Genomic DNA, 16481 nt, shown 5'->3' on the forward strand with positions numbered 1-16481 from the left:
ATACTAAGCATCGTTAAGTTCAATTGAGATTATGAGTACTTTTTGTCTGATATATTGTATAATCATGTATCTATACACCTGAATATCTGAAGTATATGGGCTACTATGGCGATCCATGTCAATACTACATATCTCATCTCATCATCTGACATTAAAATGTTCTCAACTCTTCTTAAGTGCTTAATATCAATGGATTGAATTTTGCTTGCCACAACTTTATCCAAGAATAATAACAACACTCGAATCACTGCTTAAATCTCTTGTTGTTTCCCCATACTGAACCCTCCCGAGGTCCGGCTAATCTGTCCCGCAAAGTGACCGAAACTTATCATCTCACCCCACAATTCAACTGAACCCAACTTTCACTTCCCATCGAAGTCCCCAGACTAACCAACTTCGACTTGTGAACGTAGTCATGACCTCTTTGCCTTACCGTAAAGGCTCACGACAGGCCTCCTTGGATCCCCGCAATGATCTGTCAGTACACATGGACCATTTCATCGGTATAGATGTGGGGACAGGTAGTGCGCGGGCCTGCATCATCGATGCCAAGGGAGACATTGTAGGCCTAGCCTCAGAAAACATTGGACTCTGGCAACCGGAGCACGGCTACTATGTATGATCTCACTCTATACACGGTAACAATTACAGAATTTCACTCGAGGCTAACGAGGTACTTATAGGAGCAATCCACATCTGATATCTGGCGCTGCATCTGTAAAGCCGTGCAACGAGCCATCAGCGAACAGAATGTTAACCCAGAGACTGTCCGTGGTGTCGGATTCGATGCAACTTGCTCATTGGCTGTATTCAATACCGAGACCGATGAACCCATCTCAGTGACGGGACCGAACTTTGACTCGGATCGAAATGTCATTCTGTGGCTGGATCACCGTCCTGGAGATGAAGCGGCGAAGATTAATGCCACGAATCATAATCTTCTCCGTTACGTTGGAGGCACCATGTCCGTGGAAATGGAGGTTCCTAAAGTTCTTTGGTTAAAGAATAATATGCCTGCAGAGCTATATGATAAGTGCCAGTTTTTTGACCTGGCAGATGCACTTACCCATATCGCAACGGGCAATGAGAAACGCAGCTTTTGCAGTGTGGTCTGCAAACAGGGATATGTTCCTGTTGGAGTGGACGGGAGTGTCAAGGGTTGGCAAGAGGATTTCCTACATGAGATCGGACTGGGTGATCTGACAGAGGACAATTTTAAGCGCATGGGCGGCGTTGACGGGGTGGTGAGCCTTTCCAAAATATGGACATGAAATTTCCTGCTAATCTTTTCTCACGCAGAATGGAGATTACCTAAGTGCTGGCGAGCTCGTCGGGCATCTGTGTGAAAAAGCTGCGACGGAGCTAGGCTTGCCCGCCGGCATCGCAATTGGTAGCGGTGTTATTGACGCATATGCTGGCTGGATCGGTACAGTTGGAGCCAAGGTCAATTTGGATGCCGATCAGCTAAACAACGAGGTCGCCAAAAACGATCCTGCGCAGGCTTTCTCCCGCCTTGCAGCAGTTGCTGGAACCTCAACCTGTCATCTGGCCATGTCTCCAGACCCGGTCTTCGTGAATGGGGTTTGGGGTCCATACCGAGATACAATCATTCCGGGATATTGGATGGCTGAAGGCGGCCAGTCTGCGACTGGTGAATTACTAAAGCATGTTATTGAAACACACCCAGCATTCAACCAAGCGCTTTCAGTCGCCGAATCCTACCATGCCAATATTTACGAGTACTTGAACGAGCACCTCAAAGAAATGGCGCAGGAGCAGAATGCCCCATCTGTCTCTTACTTAGGGAGACACTTCTTTTTCTACGGTGACCTTTGGGGTAATCGATCCCCTATCGCTGATCCCAACATGACGGGATCTATCTTCGGTTTAACGAGTGATAAAACGGTCGACGGTCTCGCTGTTTACTATTACGCCACACTGGAATTCATTGCTCTGCAAACCAAGCAAATCGTAGAGACAATGAATAACTCCGGCCACAAAATCACCTCGATCTTCATGTCAGGCTCGCAATGCCAGAACGATATTCTTGTTAAGCTCATTGCGTCTGCTTGTGATATGCCTGTCGTGATTCCACGGTACATTCATGCCGCAGTATGTCATGGTGCTGCCATGCTTGGTGCAAAGGCTGCTAGTGCCAATGACGAGGGTGTGACCGAGAATCTGTGGGAGATTATGGATCGTATGAGCAAGCCTGGTAAGAAGGTATTGCCTACGGTAGATGCGAAGGAGAAGGCACTGTTGAAAGCGAAGTATGAGGTCTTCCTCGAGCAGTGCTTCAAGCAGCAAAAGTACCGTCAGATAGTCGATGAGGCTGTGGGTGATTGGGGCTCAGCTTAATCGTCAGGTCTAAGATGAACACGCATTGGGAAGAGATTTGGGTTGAAAATGCCTAGTAGAGGGGCATGCTTTACTCTACAATCCAACATGCAAGGCTTATAATGACAATGAAAAAGCAAGAGAAAAGGACAAACTGGAATCGAGCACTTGAGCAATGTCATTCGAGTACCATTGGACCAAACTCTGAAATAAGAATACATGCAATGGATATTTCCCTAGTCTAGCAAGAAACCGATTCAAGGTACAAAAAAAGCGGCAAAGAAAAACGCCCAAAGCATGAATGCGCTACGTACAAGGCGAAAAATAATGGACAAAGAATCATGGCCAAGATACTGGATCTAGGCAATTTCGGGCATCAAACCATTATGGTGGTGGTCCACCTGTAGTAAAAGTTGTTCTAATATGCCACACCGGCTTGCGTGCGGCCGATGGTATAAAACTTCTCTGAGCGGCTGGAGCCCAGAGCGAGAGTGTCGAATCGGTCCACGCCCATGCCATCCATGTTGCTGTATCCCGACAGATAGAATCCGAGAACAACAACCAAATAGGTCAAGACAAGGACAGAGCCCTTGAAGTAGTTGCTCTTGCCTTCACCGTAGACGTATGAGAGGAGGAAGACACACAGGATGACGGTGATCATGTCCCATTGGGGGAAGATAAGACTATAGAACGGAATTTGTTAGTAGCTGGCCATTGGTACATCACTGTAAGAGTTTTGTTGAAATTTACTTGAAAGAGTGCTTGGCGAGCTCGGCTGGGTCGATCGAGCTGGTGTATATGGCACTGAATAGAACCAGGGCAGGCACCTGTAACAGACAGACTTGCAGGGCATAGGCCGATCCAATCTCCATAGACAGAGCGATATTGCCGTTCATTGCAAAGGAAATAGCATTCTGTGAGGAGTATCAGTATCATGGGTGGTAGTGGGCAGGGGTTAATTAGAGAAGGGCCAACTTACAAGGAATTCGGTGGTGTTAGGCACCAAAGCAAAAAGGGTTATACCAAGAAACTTCTCGTCAATGTCCACGCTCTCCAGCACTACATCAACGGTATTGACAAGGATTTCCGCAATAATGGCATAAAAGAGAGTTGCGCTAAGGAGGATGACTGAACTCTTGACTTTACTCCAATTTGGAGCATCATGGCCGCCACCAGCGTGAGCCGCTTCGGTGGGGAGACCAACATCCTCTGCTTCCTCGACGGGAGCCGGCTTGGTTTGCTCCGCCAAATTACGACCAGCATGACGGCCGGTACTCTGTTGACCAGTAAATTTCCGGTTCCGAGCGGCATCGCGAGCCGCCACTGCTGCGGCTGTTGCTGCAACCTCCGTGACCTGGCGTACAAGGCGCTCGTTATCCTCCCCAGTTAAACCACGGATGGCCTTGGGGATTTTCCGATCATCACAACCGCCGCTTGATGGCGGCACCAGATGAAGAGGATTGTTCCGATTTTCTGTTATCGAGCTATTATCAGTCTGTTCCCAGGTACTGATACTTCCATCTTCTAGCCCAACGTGTCTTAACGACTGGCCCAGGATCCGCTTGTACAGCTGAGAATCCCGAATCGAGTCTTTATGATTAGTGAGCGCACCAGAAGCCTCAGGTGACCCTGAGAAAAGCATATGTCTTGACTCATAAGACATCATATCATGGGCAGCTTGAGATGCCTTCTTCTCCTCATTCTCAGTAGCCCAGATCAAGGCGGCATGAGTCCTCAGAGTGAACCAAAGACCAATAATGTATGATAGAAACAGGAAGCCAGCGGAGGCGAATGCATACGGTTGGACTGCTTTCTGAAAGAATACATCCTGATGCGTCGCCGTTTGGGTAAAATAACATTGACGGCAATCTCGGTTCTCTTGGTTACCCTGTGCAAAACACGAGTGGCAATTGAGTTCATGCTGCAAAGCTGGTTAGTAAAAAGCTCAGTCTATCATGCTTGAAGTATAGGGGCCACTTACACTGCCATAAACCTGGTAGAATAGAGTAGGGCCAAATGCAGCGATCATTGCAAATAGCAGCATAGTCGATGTTACACCGGCAGATTTAACATTGAACCGTTGGGTCTTGCGTTTGATAGCGCCAAAGCACATGGATAATCCCGGGAGGAAAAGAATACCGGCAAATATACTGCCGATGATGCTGCCCTCCACAAGTTGAGCCTTGCCCTCTGTCAGTGCAACACAGTAGAGATAGACCTCTACCACGGTCGAGAAAAATGCATTAATCGCAGCACCTAATCCCATCGAAGATTGGGCAGAAATAGAAGCAACCGCTTGGCCAATGAAATACGCCAGAGGAATGATTGAAAACAAGGCGAGTGTGAAAATGAGCCCAGGATGGGTCAACCACGACTCTACTCCCAGAAATTTGCTCAGAAAATGGTAGTCGACAATGACGAAGAGCACGACCCCAAGCAGGTTAATGAAAAAGATGTTTGTGCCATCAATTGTGTATTTCCAGTATCTGCTTCCAGCGGCACGGTATGTGCACAGGAGGATAGAGGGCGAAGAAGAACCAGAGCTGAGTCTTGCATATGAGGTATCGGTATGGAAAGACAGGGCGAGAGGGTGGCGTCGCAGATGGCTCACCAGGACGAGCGTCACACGACCCATTGGAATAAAAAATACCAGTAGCCAGCAGATAAGAGACACCAAAAGCGTCAAGGGTCCAACCCAGAAGTAGAAGAAAATAAAGAACACGACTCGACCTGTAGTCCATTCACCGCGGCCGAAGAGACGACGCTTAGAATGAGAGAATTGCGAATCCTGGCCTTGTCCTCGCTGGGGCCGGCCCAGCAGACTATCTTGTTCGCCTGCGGAATCCACGCTGTTTCGTCGGCGTCCTACTAGTGATCGGTCTCTGCGTGGACCAAAAAATAATCGGCCATGTTCCAAGTCCCCATTCTGCCATTGCTCATACTCGCTGATACTGCGACCTTCACCTTCGTCTTCTTCAGCGTAAATTTCATCAGTCTGGAGAAGAACGAAAGAGCCGAAGGGGTAAAGCAGATAACGTGAAAGACCCGAGAAAACTCTCCCATAAGCCAAGGCGCTGGAGGAGTAGGCAAAGAAAAAGCAGGCGATGGCCGCCAGCAAAGCAGCCAAAGCAAGCCACCATCCAAAGCATATCGTCCACAGAAGATTAGCTAAGAATATGGTAGGACTAACACGACCTCCCGGGGAAGAATGAATATCTCCCTCTGCCGTCTTTTCCACCGATCGGCTCTTCTTGTATAGGGCCGGCTTCCAAATTCGAATACCAAATGGATGTGTTTCATTAATGGCTTGCTGCCGATCTTTGAGCGTGAAGCTCTCCGCATCACTTGTCGATGCCTCATCATCGTCGTCCTCGTCCTCGTGCTGAGAATCATCTACGCTGTCAAGATCACTCCCACCGTCTGATTGCTCTAGCGGCGGAAGCTCGCCTGAGGCTTCCAGGCCTTGCTTTGGCAGACCAGGATCTTCCAAGCTGATGTTGTCCGGGTCAGCTTGTGCCAGCGGACTCGGTTGGGCACGAGCACTGGGGCGTCGTCGCAGAGTGGAACTTGGGGCACGCAAGGGGCGAATTCTCGGAGATGGTATGGTGGTGGAGGCCTGTTGCAATGCAATATCCTCCTCGATCTCTTTTAGGTCGTCATCAGTTGAGAATTCCTGGCCTTTATGGGGTACCTGGCGTTTGGAGGACATGCGGCGGGTAACCGATGGCTTTCTAGGCCTATCCGGAGCTGTGGACGATGAGGTAAAGGCGCGCGTCGAGAGATCCTCTTGAGTTTCTTCATAGCGCATCTCAGAGGTGGACTCAGTATCCAAGGTTCCTAATTGCGGAGGTCAGTTTGATTATGCGACTTTTCCATTACTTTTTTTAAATTTTTTTTTCTTCCTCCTGTTACACGGGAAGTGCAGTCTCACCGTAAGTTCTTCGCACAGAGGACGTTGATCTTGGATCCGGGATAGATGATCCAGAAGCGTATTCATTCCCTGTCATCCCCGAAAGCCGGTTTGCCTCGGGGATTTCGGAGTCCTTTGTGTCGCCTGCCATTTCAGGGGAGCTGTGTTGGTCCAACGAATAGGACAAGATAACAGGAGTGGGAAAATCCTAGCCCCGCGAATAACGGAAAAAAGGAAAAACAAAAAGTAAAAAGTAAAGATCAAAAAGAACCTTCAAAAATAACAGGGATCAACTAAGTAACGATGATTTCGCAATTACATGGCGGGGTGGATGAAACGGGTCTGATCTCAATCATTGCATCAGCTGAGATGCAGATGATAGAGTACAGAGTAAATGAACTGCAAATCAACTCCATCATCAAATCCGCGTGGAGAACTACATAAGCAGATGACCCGTGGTTCGCCGCCAATCATGGGTCCAATGACTTATCAAGTGGGGAGCTATATGTTTGTACTGTTTGTCTTTAAGTGAGCCTCGTTGCCTTGACACCTATTTTATCGGGCGTCAAGATCATGTGTTTGGTTCCCGCAGCTTCGAGAGACCTGGGAGCTGGTTCCACAGCTCTCCAACTGTGACATCTTAGATCATCTCAACTGCCATCATACCCATCAGCCCTCGCACTTCCACACGCTACTCACTCTGTCTCTGACCTCATCTCTGGACACGTTTCTCAGGGCGGAAGTAGTGAATTCCTTCCAACATTTCCCATCCCTCTGTGGACGTCAATAGCCCGTGCCATCTCCATTAGTGTCATCTTTTCAACATGGCGCTCGACAATTACTACCGCAATAAGATCGAGGGGATGAAGCTGGAGATTATCCAGGGTCAAGCAGTTCTACGACGATTAGAGGCACAGCGCAACGATTACAACTCGCGGGTGCGTCTGTTGCGGGAGGAGCTCGGTCTTTTGCAGCAACCTGGCTCGTATGTTGGTGAAGTTGTCAAGGTGATGAGCACCAAGAAGGTCCTGGTTAAGGTTCACCCGGAGGGGAAAATACGGTAAGTCCTTATCCTGTTGAATGCCACCTGCCTGGGGCCCAGCCTTGGCTTGGTACACAACCTTTTTAACGCGGGCCAAATATCCAGTCGTCGATATCGCGGATGGCGTAGACATTGCCAAGCTTACCGTGGGCAAGCGGGTCGCCCTTCTTTCCGACTCATACAAGCTGGAGAAGATGCTCCCATCCTCCGTCGATCCCCTCGTTTCGCTCATGATGGTGGAGAAGGTTCCCGACAGCACATATGACATGATCGGTGGATTGGACCAACAAATCAAAGAAATCAAGGAGGTTATTGAGCTCGGTCTTAAGCACCCCGAGCTATTTGAATCTCTGGGTATTGCACAGCCCAAGGGTGTCTTGCTATATGGCCCACCCGGTACCGGTAAGACGCTTCTGGCTCGAGCTGTGGCTCATCACACGGATTGTCGATTTATCCGAGTCAGCGGTTCAGAATTGGTTCAAAAGTACATTGGTGAGGGTAGTCGAATGGTGCGTGAGCTGTTCGTCATGGCCCGTGAACATGCACCTAGTATTATCTTCATGGATGAGATTGATAGTATTGGATCCAGTCGTATAGACTCGGCAGGAGGTGGTGATTCTGAGGTTCAGCGTACCATGCTGGAGTTGCTGAATCAACTGGACGGCTTCGAGCCAACTAAGAACATCAAGATCATTATGGCAACCAATCGATTGGACATCCTGGATCCGGCCTTGCTGCGACCCGGGCGAATTGATCGCAAGATTGAGTTCCCACCTCCATCGTGAGTTTCCCTTTTTCCCTCTTGCGGCACAACCTAGTCCCGACGAACACAATACTAACCACTATTTGCCTGATCTAGGGTCGAGGCTCGTGCGGATATTCTACGGATCCACTCTCGCTCAATGAACCTTACTCGTGGTATCAACCTTACCAAGATCGCCGAGAAAATGAACGGATGCTCGGGAGCCGAACTGAAGGGAGTTTGTACCGAAGCTGGTATGTATGCGCTGCGTGAGCGACGTGTGCATGTGACCCAGGAGGACTTCGACCTTGCTACTGCCAAGATCCTCAACAAGCACGATGACAAGGAAGTTGCCGTCTCTAAGTTGTGGAAGTAGATAGTTGGTTCGTCATGTATCACTAGTTCTAATCTGACTCTTGGGCTGAGTTTGTCTCTACGTATTCATCCCTCTCGGCGGCTTCCACTTTCAAATCAGGTCCTTTGGACTCGTAGAAATGACTCGCATATGCCTTGTGTCTATTTAATGTTGCAGTCCCCAAGAAACCTTTTCATGCATCAACTGCACCCTTCTCCCATAGTTCCAAGGTTTCAAGTCTCAGTTATCAATGGCATCCCTGCACTTTTTGGGCACACATTCTTGGCCAAGACTGTGTACGTGGCTCATCAATAGTGCAGAAACAATTTTTTGGCAAAGATTCCAAGGTTTTATTACATCTAATTATTTCTTTGGCGATAGAGAAATTCATACTTGCTAAAGTGACAGTATATGGAGTCATTCGTACGTCGTACCCTAGGGTAAATCTCACTCAAGACTGAGCACTAGCAGGGTACATGTACTTTGCGGTCCAATCTTTGAGGCGATCATCGGACTGGGCCATTAACGGCAGAAATACTACTCCGTACTTCGTACACATTAGGCAGTATGCCACTCTTTGTGTTCCCAAGCAAACTGCGGCCTGGAAAGAGGTAGGAGAAACCTATTGGCTTGGCCGTCATCCCTTGGGGTCTTGGCTGAAGTTCTCGGGGATAGACCTGTGCAGAAGATCATGGTTATCTTTAGGAGAATGTCAGATCAACTGCTTGGCGTTGATCTTCCGATGATCTTCACCTGGTGAATTATTGGCTTGGCAGTCTAGGATTAAACTGCAGTTTGCTGCAGTCTGCACACTTAGCGGCTTTCACTAGTAGTCGAAGTACTCCGTACTGAGCGCAGAGAACGAAGGACAAGTAGATCCAGGGCTGGGGGTATATACCCGGTATGTATATCGGGTAGAAAGGGATTTGTTGAAAAGTGTCAATCTTGATACCTATTAGTAGTGTAGATCAAGTCTGATTATAGAAATCAAATTCCGTCCTGATATCGCATTGCCTACCACGATGAAATATGTCCATAAAAAGTGGATACATAGTTAACCGCGTGACCAGCGGATCAGTGGGGGTTGGATAGTGGAGAGTGTGGACTCCGGGGGGGATTTACTCCGTCTTAGTACTAAGTATTAAGTACTTCCCCTTTATACTATTATCTCATATGATCTCTAAGTATTGAGTACTTTGCCCCTGTTCTTCCTCCTTACGCACTTATGTATATCTTTCCCAAAAACATGCCATCTGTGTGCACCGTGGATCATTGGATCATTCCATTGGTGTTCTATTTTCTTTTTCTTTTTCTCCTTCCTTTTTTTGCTGTACATCATCGCCACCTTATCTGTCATAGTGATAGACTCCTGTTGTTCCATATAGTCTATATAGATACCTCCCTTTTTTTCCTCTCTCCTTTAAAGATATAAGACAGAGAGATCTAATAGAAACTCTATCCCTCGAAAGGTCTTTAATTCCAAGCCTCAATCAGTGTACTAGTAGCAGACATCTACCACCTGGCATCCGCAAACAGCTACTATCACCATACTATTGATCCCCGCATTATCGGACCTACTCTATTGGGATCATCCGTAACGCGCTGACCGACACTCTTATCATTACTCAATGGAATAATCCAATTCCTACCTGGCACCATTCAATCAATTCTATCACACCGTTCCACCATCTCCACCGTCCGGATCTTTGTTTCCGTCCCGCTGCTTGACATTCGCACTAGGCTGTTTTCTTCTATCTCGGTGAAGACCCATGTTCCCAGATCAGCCGATCTGATCTATTTCTACCGTCATCTCCCCCCACGTCCCTGATTCCCCACTCCACCGGCCTTACTTAGTGGAACCCAGACACCCGTGTCCCAAACTATAAGAATCCCCGGACTACTACGGTATGTCCGACTTGTGGTTGGATCTTGTTTCTACAATAAACCCCGACAACGAAGCCATGCCAGCAGTTCTACAATCTACTATCAGTCTCCTAGAGTTGGAGCTGGGTAAGGCGCGTGCTGCCTTGCAACAGCTTCAGCCTCCTACCCCGTTCCTTAGCATTGGCGATGAAGTTGCTGTTGGTGCTATGGCCGCATATCGCCAGAACCTCATCAACCGTGCTCCTGACTTTTATGGATCGCGTCGCTTGACTGCTAAAGAACTAGGGCTGGAGCCTGTCGTTTGTGAACTTCCCCAAGAGAAAATGATTCCAAGTCCATTGTCTCTAGAAACGGCACCCGTTACACGACGTGCGCCGATTGAGCGGGCTTTGAGCAATAGTCTGATCTTGGATCATGTTGCACCCTACCTCTCGATCCCATCCTTGATTGCTCTCGCATCAACATCACAACTCATGCATGGCATGGTGACTCGCACCCCATACATATTCCGACACGTTGACCTGTCAAACTGCAAGGGAGCACAGCTTCCTACCACGCCCCAGTCTCAGGATAATACTCAGACAGAGGATCAGGCTTATTCAGCCCCACTGCGACACATTTTCAACAGCCTGGAGAAAAGATCAGTGTTGCAAGATGTTCGCACATTGGTCTTGGATGGCTTACCTGTGACCACTGATCTTGTGTCAGACATCATCCTCAGTGACCGATTCAATGTCAACATCCTATCAATCCGTGAATGCCAACACCTTAATGAATGCAAACTTATGCAGCTGATTCAATATGCTGTTCGACCTACCCGCCCCCAGGGAACTCCACGAGTGAAGGGTATCTACCACTTTTCACCCCGGGTCAAGGCTCCCCGGACCCCCGTACGACGCCGGGTTCACGACTGGTGGGGCTCTCGTAATGGACGGGCCCAGGCCTCAAGCGCAAGTTCCTCCACTGCATCATCAGACAACGAAGATGATGGTGTCTCTACAATTCCCAGACCCCAGCAAAATGAATGGTACAGCCCATCAGGCAAATTATTCAAGCATAGCTTGGAGGATGGCTGGGCTGAGACCTTACAGAAATGTGAAGGAATCATTGCATTTGATGCTGTACTCTGTCGTGGACCACGCCATGATGTCAATCTTTATTCCTCTACTGATGAAGATAATCCTGCCCCAGAGGCTTCGCTTCTAGGCCCAGCCATCGCCACAGTGGCCCTGGGCCCACGAGGCTGCGATGGATGTCACAGTTCACCAGAGGGACCAGCAATCTGGGGTCAATCTCCAGATCACCAGTTCCCCCTACTGGATCCTGTGCCATTGCATGTATCTAGTGTTGCTGCTGCCAAGCGCCCCGAGCAGATTCCCGGAAAACACCCTTTACTCATTGCGCGCTGTACAGACTGCCTGACTGATCGCTGGTGCCACCGATGCAATAAGTGGTTCTGTTCCAGCTGTCTACCCAATCCTCAACATGTTCAGATGAGCCTGTCACCACATCAGACTGCCGTGCGCCCGCCTCAGGGACATGACTCCCCTCGCCGACGTCAGGTAAGGAAATTCTAACAGATCTGATAGCTTGATGAGTTGCTAACATATTCTTAGAATCTTGAACCAGGCGTGAGCAAGGACTGCTGGGAATGTGGACCAACTGTGGGTAGCTCTAAATACTTTCTACATCACTTTAGTCAAACAAATGTTCTAACGGATTTCTAGTGTGCTTCGTGCAAGCTGGATTGTCAGTACAATTGCCAGGGCTGCGGTGGTGCCTACTGCATTGATCACAATGTGGGATGCTCTGCTAAAATGGTGTGTTTCCCTTGATTATATTGTTATTTTGTGCCCCAGCTAATATACCATCCCCAGTGCGACTGGTGCAACAATACTAGAGCAAATGACCGAATCCGAACATTGATGCGAAACGGAAGACGTTAAAAGGATTATGATTTCTAAGCGATCAGATTTCCCACCTGGGCAGGTTTTATTCAAGCGGAGGAGTTTTCGAGATTTATTCGATAGCGTCACAAGTTTAGGATATTTTTAATCCTACTCCACTCTATTAAATTCTTCGTCTTTCTAAGCTTATTGTGTAGAATACTGTATGTAGTAGATTGATTAGTATAGCCAGAGAGGCTTCCAGAACCCACCTCTAAGCTTCGCCGCAGCCCCGCGCGCAAGCTCCACCTTAAAATACTCCCGCCTCAACTAAGTATTTTCACACCATGGCAGACAATCTAGTATGGTCAGCCCAACTGGCTGTAGCTTCTTCAAGTTCACAGCATGCATCCAAATTACCAGGCGACAAGATTATTCTACCCCAATCTGCTCTAGAACAACTTCTCGCCGCGGCACCGCTACAAGCCGTATCTTCGAACCCTCGCGTGCAGACCGTAGCCTTCGATCCCTTTAACCCTCACACATTTGCGGCCGAAACTCGAGCTCGTCAGCAAGCTGAGCACAGACAACAGCAACTTCCTCATCCGCTTACATTCCGAATTGTGAATCCTCAGAATGATCGCTTTGTGTATGCCGGAATCCGGGAGTTCTCCGCTGAGGAGAATGAGGTTGTGCTGAGTTCTTTGCTCCGTGAATCTCTCGGGATTCAGGATGGGGAAGAAGTCAACTCGGAGACAGATGGAGTGATACCACAGGCGGCTGGGGAACAAGAGTCGTCAACTACATCAATCCCATATGTAACTGTACATGCGAAGCAACTGCCCAAGGGCACGTATGTGCGGTTACGGCCTTTGGAAGCTGGATATGATCCTGAAGACTGGAAGGCATTGCTGGAGCGACACCTGCGCGATAATTTTACAACTTTGACTGTTGGCGAGCTATTAAATGTTCCAACGCGCAATGAGGCGTTTCGATTCTTGGTCGATAAAGTATCTCCAGAGGGAGATGGAATTTGTGTCGTGGACACCGACTTGGAAGTGGATATTGTCGCTTTATCGGAAGAGCAAGCGCGAGAGACTTTGCGGAAACGACTAGAACGCGCAGCGCGAGCACCTGGAACCACGAGTGGGAGCTCGGTTGGTGGTGTTCTCACCCTTGGAGAGGAAGTTGAAGCCCAGGTTTTACCTGGTGAATACGTGGATTATGAGCTTCGAGCATGGACTTTTTCAGATACGCTCCAGGTCCAAGCTATCAGCGATGATCCGAGCATTGCTCTTTTTGTGAGTCCGTTCAGTGCTCATCAACAAGGACGACCTCGGGCGGACATGCATGTCTGGGGAGACTTTTCAACTCAGTCTTCTAAGCAAATGAAGATTCAATCAACGAATGTGGCTCTTGAAGGTGCAGATGCTCTTTACGTTTCGGTTCACGCTCTATCTTCTGGATCTGAGGGTGCGGCTACACAGTCGCCAGTACCATATCGCCTGCGAATAACTGCTGGTCAGGCTAGTACAGAGGAAAACCAAGAGGGCGCAGATGAGTCTCACGAACCCGATGATGTACAGTGTCAAAATTGTCGGCAATGGGTACCACAACGAACGTTAGTTCTTCACGAGAACTTCTGTCTACGAAACAATATCCTCTGTTCTCAGTGTCATCGTGTCTTCCAGAAACGATCTCCCGAATGGGAAAACCACTGGCACTGTCCGCATGACTCGTCTCATGGTAACGACCCAAGCAGCAAAGTCACCCATGATTCTATTTTCCACCAATCGTGCAAGTGTCCAGACTGTCAGGCCGAGTTCGAAGGACTTCCCTCTCTAGCACAACACAGAACCACCGAGTGTCCAGGAAAACTGATCATGTGTCAATTCTGCCATCTAATTGTACCTCAGAAGGGTGATTCAGATCCCGATCTCCTCGATCCAGAAGTGATGTTATCCGGTCTAACCCCACACGAGCTGGTCGATGGAGGTCGAACCACCGAATGCCATTTATGTGGGAAGATCACTCGACTACGAGATATGAACACCCATCTCCGACACCACGACCTAGAGCGTCTATCCCGACCATCACCACGGATCTGCTTAAACCAGAATTGCGGCCGTACACTCAGCGCAAGCAAACATTCGCTCGGTTTATGCAGTATTTGCTTTGGGCCTTTGTATGTGGATACATATGATCCGGAAGGAAAAGCTCTCCGTCGTCGCATTGAACGACGATATCTCTCACAATTGATGACTGGATGTGGTAAAGCGTGGTGTCAGAATACGTATTGCAAAACTGGAAAGCAGAATATTATGCAAGTTACAGAAAGTGACGCGATGAGCGTGGCTGATATCATGAAAAACACACGCCCGCTCGTCGATGCCATCAATGTGAAGCCAGACGTGCCAAACGACTCTTCATTCTACCTCTGTACGGATGAGACGGGACAGACTCGTCGCAATTTAGCGGAGATGATCTCGGCTGAAGGGTCGATGGATGGTGGTAAAGGATATGATCTTGAATGGTGTATTGCTGGTGCCGAGGCGTCTTCTGGTGATTTGGAGAAGACTAGAGAATGGTTGGCTAAATGGGCACCTGCTCGGGGTGAGGCTATGCCATAGAAGGAACTCAATTTGCATGAGTGATCTATGGGTCCATGAGTTTTAATTTGCATGATACATATGTGGGCTTTGTTTCATTTTATGGTGTATTGGTAGAGCGAGCATAGAATGAGTCTAATGATGCATAATGATATATGACACGCGCTTATTTTCGTAATATTCATGAATTAGATGCAAGAAGAGCAAATGGGTAAATCGCTTCCCATGTCTTCAAAGTCTTGTACCGGATAACCTCCCCACAGAAAGCATAAAGGGATGCCATTTTTTCCATACCAACCCAAGCTTGAAGAAATAAGGCTGTGATCCTTAATGTAAGAAAAAGAGAACCCCTCAAAATACAGCTCTAAGCAGCACCGGTTTTAGCAGCCAGAGTGCCAGTTCCTCGCGAGGAGAAAATACCCATAATTCCAAAGACAACATAGAACAAAGCCAAAGGATAAGCCACCAGTCCACGCATACCACTCATACGAGCCACGGCACAGAACATCCCGGACGAGCTGTATGTGCACCAACCCACTGCAGCGGTTGTCAAAAGGTATCCAAACAGGGTATCCATAGGGAGCAGGACACCAATCAGAGCAGTCAACACGAGTGGAAGGAAGCAGTATCCCAGAACGCTGGCTGAGCGGGGGAAAGTCAAGGTTGCAGAGAAATGGCCAGCGGTAGAGGCTCCGGACATGGAGGGCTTGTGGTGCGGGTTATAGTTGCTGGGATCGGCGGCATTTGGGGTTGAGGCTGTATCGAGGACGGGGGACATGAGACTTAGGATCAGATGTAAGGAGACGGTGCCAAAAACAGCGACACCGTAGATGTAGCCGTAGAAGACTTTCCCGGATAAGAGGAGGAAGAGGCCGTAGAGGAAGACGTAGAGGAGTGCGCCGTAGAGGTCGCTGTCGTCCATCAAGTGGTTATCGATCGAGGCGAAGGGGTTGAGGACAGTAAGAGTCTATATTTCCAAAATATTAGTTTTAATTTCAATGATACGTAGACCATAAGCCTGAGGAGGGGAGCTGAATCTCCGAGGGTTCGAGATGCGGATGTGTAGATCGCGAATCCACACATGCCATCCCTCACCCCTCTCCTTGGCTTGGTGTTCAATAGCTCACCTTAGTTTTGATATGTCCCAGATTTATTCCCAGCTCCTCCTGCAAAGATGGCTCTCCATCGTATCCCTCTGCGCCAAACGCAGCTAACCAGCCAGTCCGCAGGCCACCCTGTTCACCCATTCTTCCACTCACACCTGCAGCTGGAGATCCAAATCCGCCATAGCCACCGCCGGGATAAGCCTGCGAAGAAGGGTTGGAAGCACCGCCAAACCCAGCGCCATAGGAGGCCTGTGAAGGAGTTGTATGGCCGGATACTGAGGAGTAGGACGAGGGGAAGAACTGGAGATTCTGTGCAGAACCTTGAGGGCCGTAGCCCTGCGGCTGCTGTTGAGGATAGTATTGAGACATTGCCGTGCAACGGCCAGTAGACAAACCTAATTTAGCAATGGGCGGGGAGAAGGTGAAACGTGCGCCGTGGGGAGAGCTGTGAAGCTCGAAGTGTCCAACTTGGCGGTTCGGTTGCGCTGATGCCTGCTGACTCAGCTGAAGTATACCAGCCCTGAGAAATACAATTAAAAAAACATAACAGTGGCGCAAACTAATATGAAGGCAGGAATGAAGTGAGGTATAATTCAACTCCGCTAAAATC

At 48.7% G+C, this 16481-nt stretch overlaps 6 protein-coding genes across 6 annotated transcripts; 4 read left to right on the top strand and 2 right to left on the bottom strand.

The window, feature by feature from the left end:
- Positions 1–415: 415 nt before the first annotated feature.
- N7483_005563 (FGGY-family carbohydrate kinase) lies at positions 416–2358 on the top strand (the record flags this gene model as incomplete). Its single annotated transcript, XM_057089000.1, has 3 exons — positions 416–616; positions 684–1244; positions 1300–2358. 3 exons carry the CDS (start codon positions 416–418, stop codon positions 2356–2358), a joined length of 1821 nt encoding a protein of 606 aa, XP_056948829.1.
- A 397-nt stretch (positions 2359–2755) lies between these two features.
- N7483_005564 (calcium/hydrogen antiporter) lies at positions 2756–6398 on the bottom strand (the record flags this gene model as incomplete). Its single annotated transcript, XM_057089001.1, has 5 exons — positions 2756–3020; positions 3088–3251; positions 3317–4258; positions 4319–6174; positions 6269–6398. The coding sequence occupies 5 exons, from the start codon at positions 6396–6398 to the stop codon at positions 2756–2758; spliced, it is 3357 nt and encodes a 1118-aa protein (XP_056948830.1).
- Positions 6399–7071: 673 nt separating this feature from the next.
- On the top strand, positions 7072–8407 carry N7483_005565 (proteasome regulatory particle base subunit RPT6; the record flags this gene model as incomplete). The annotated part of the gene is made up of 4 exons (XM_057089002.1): positions 7072–7232; positions 7285–7307; positions 7395–8070; positions 8149–8407. The coding sequence occupies 4 exons, from the start codon at positions 7072–7074 to the stop codon at positions 8405–8407; spliced, it is 1119 nt and encodes a 372-aa protein (XP_056948831.1).
- Positions 8408–10293: 1886 nt separating this feature from the next.
- Positions 10294–11847, top strand: N7483_005566 (uncharacterized protein; the record flags this gene model as incomplete). Its single annotated transcript, XM_057089003.1, has 1 exon — positions 10294–11847. The coding sequence occupies one exon, from the start codon at positions 10294–10296 to the stop codon at positions 11845–11847; it is 1554 nt and encodes a 517-aa protein (XP_056948832.1).
- A 656-nt stretch (positions 11848–12503) lies between these two features.
- On the top strand, positions 12504–14786 carry N7483_005567 (putative ubiquitin fusion degradation protein (Ufd1); the record flags this gene model as incomplete). The annotated part of the gene is made up of 1 exon (XM_057089004.1): positions 12504–14786. One exon carries the CDS (start codon positions 12504–12506, stop codon positions 14784–14786), a length of 2283 nt encoding a protein of 760 aa, XP_056948833.1.
- Positions 14787–15129: 343 nt separating this feature from the next.
- Positions 15130–16240, bottom strand: N7483_005568 (transporter YIP1; the record flags this gene model as incomplete). Its single annotated transcript, XM_057089005.1, has 2 exons — positions 15130–15732; positions 15893–16240. The coding sequence occupies 2 exons, from the start codon at positions 16238–16240 to the stop codon at positions 15130–15132; spliced, it is 951 nt and encodes a 316-aa protein (XP_056948834.1).
- Between the last annotated feature and the right edge of the window lie 241 nt (positions 16241–16481).

Source organism: Penicillium malachiteum, assembly GCF_028827825.1.
Source record: "Penicillium malachiteum strain IBT 17515 chromosome Unknown utg000002l:1.0-8849297.0:1.0-8852440.0, whole genome shotgun sequence".
Lineage (NCBI taxonomy): Eukaryota > Fungi > Ascomycota > Eurotiomycetes > Eurotiales > Aspergillaceae > Penicillium > Penicillium malachiteum.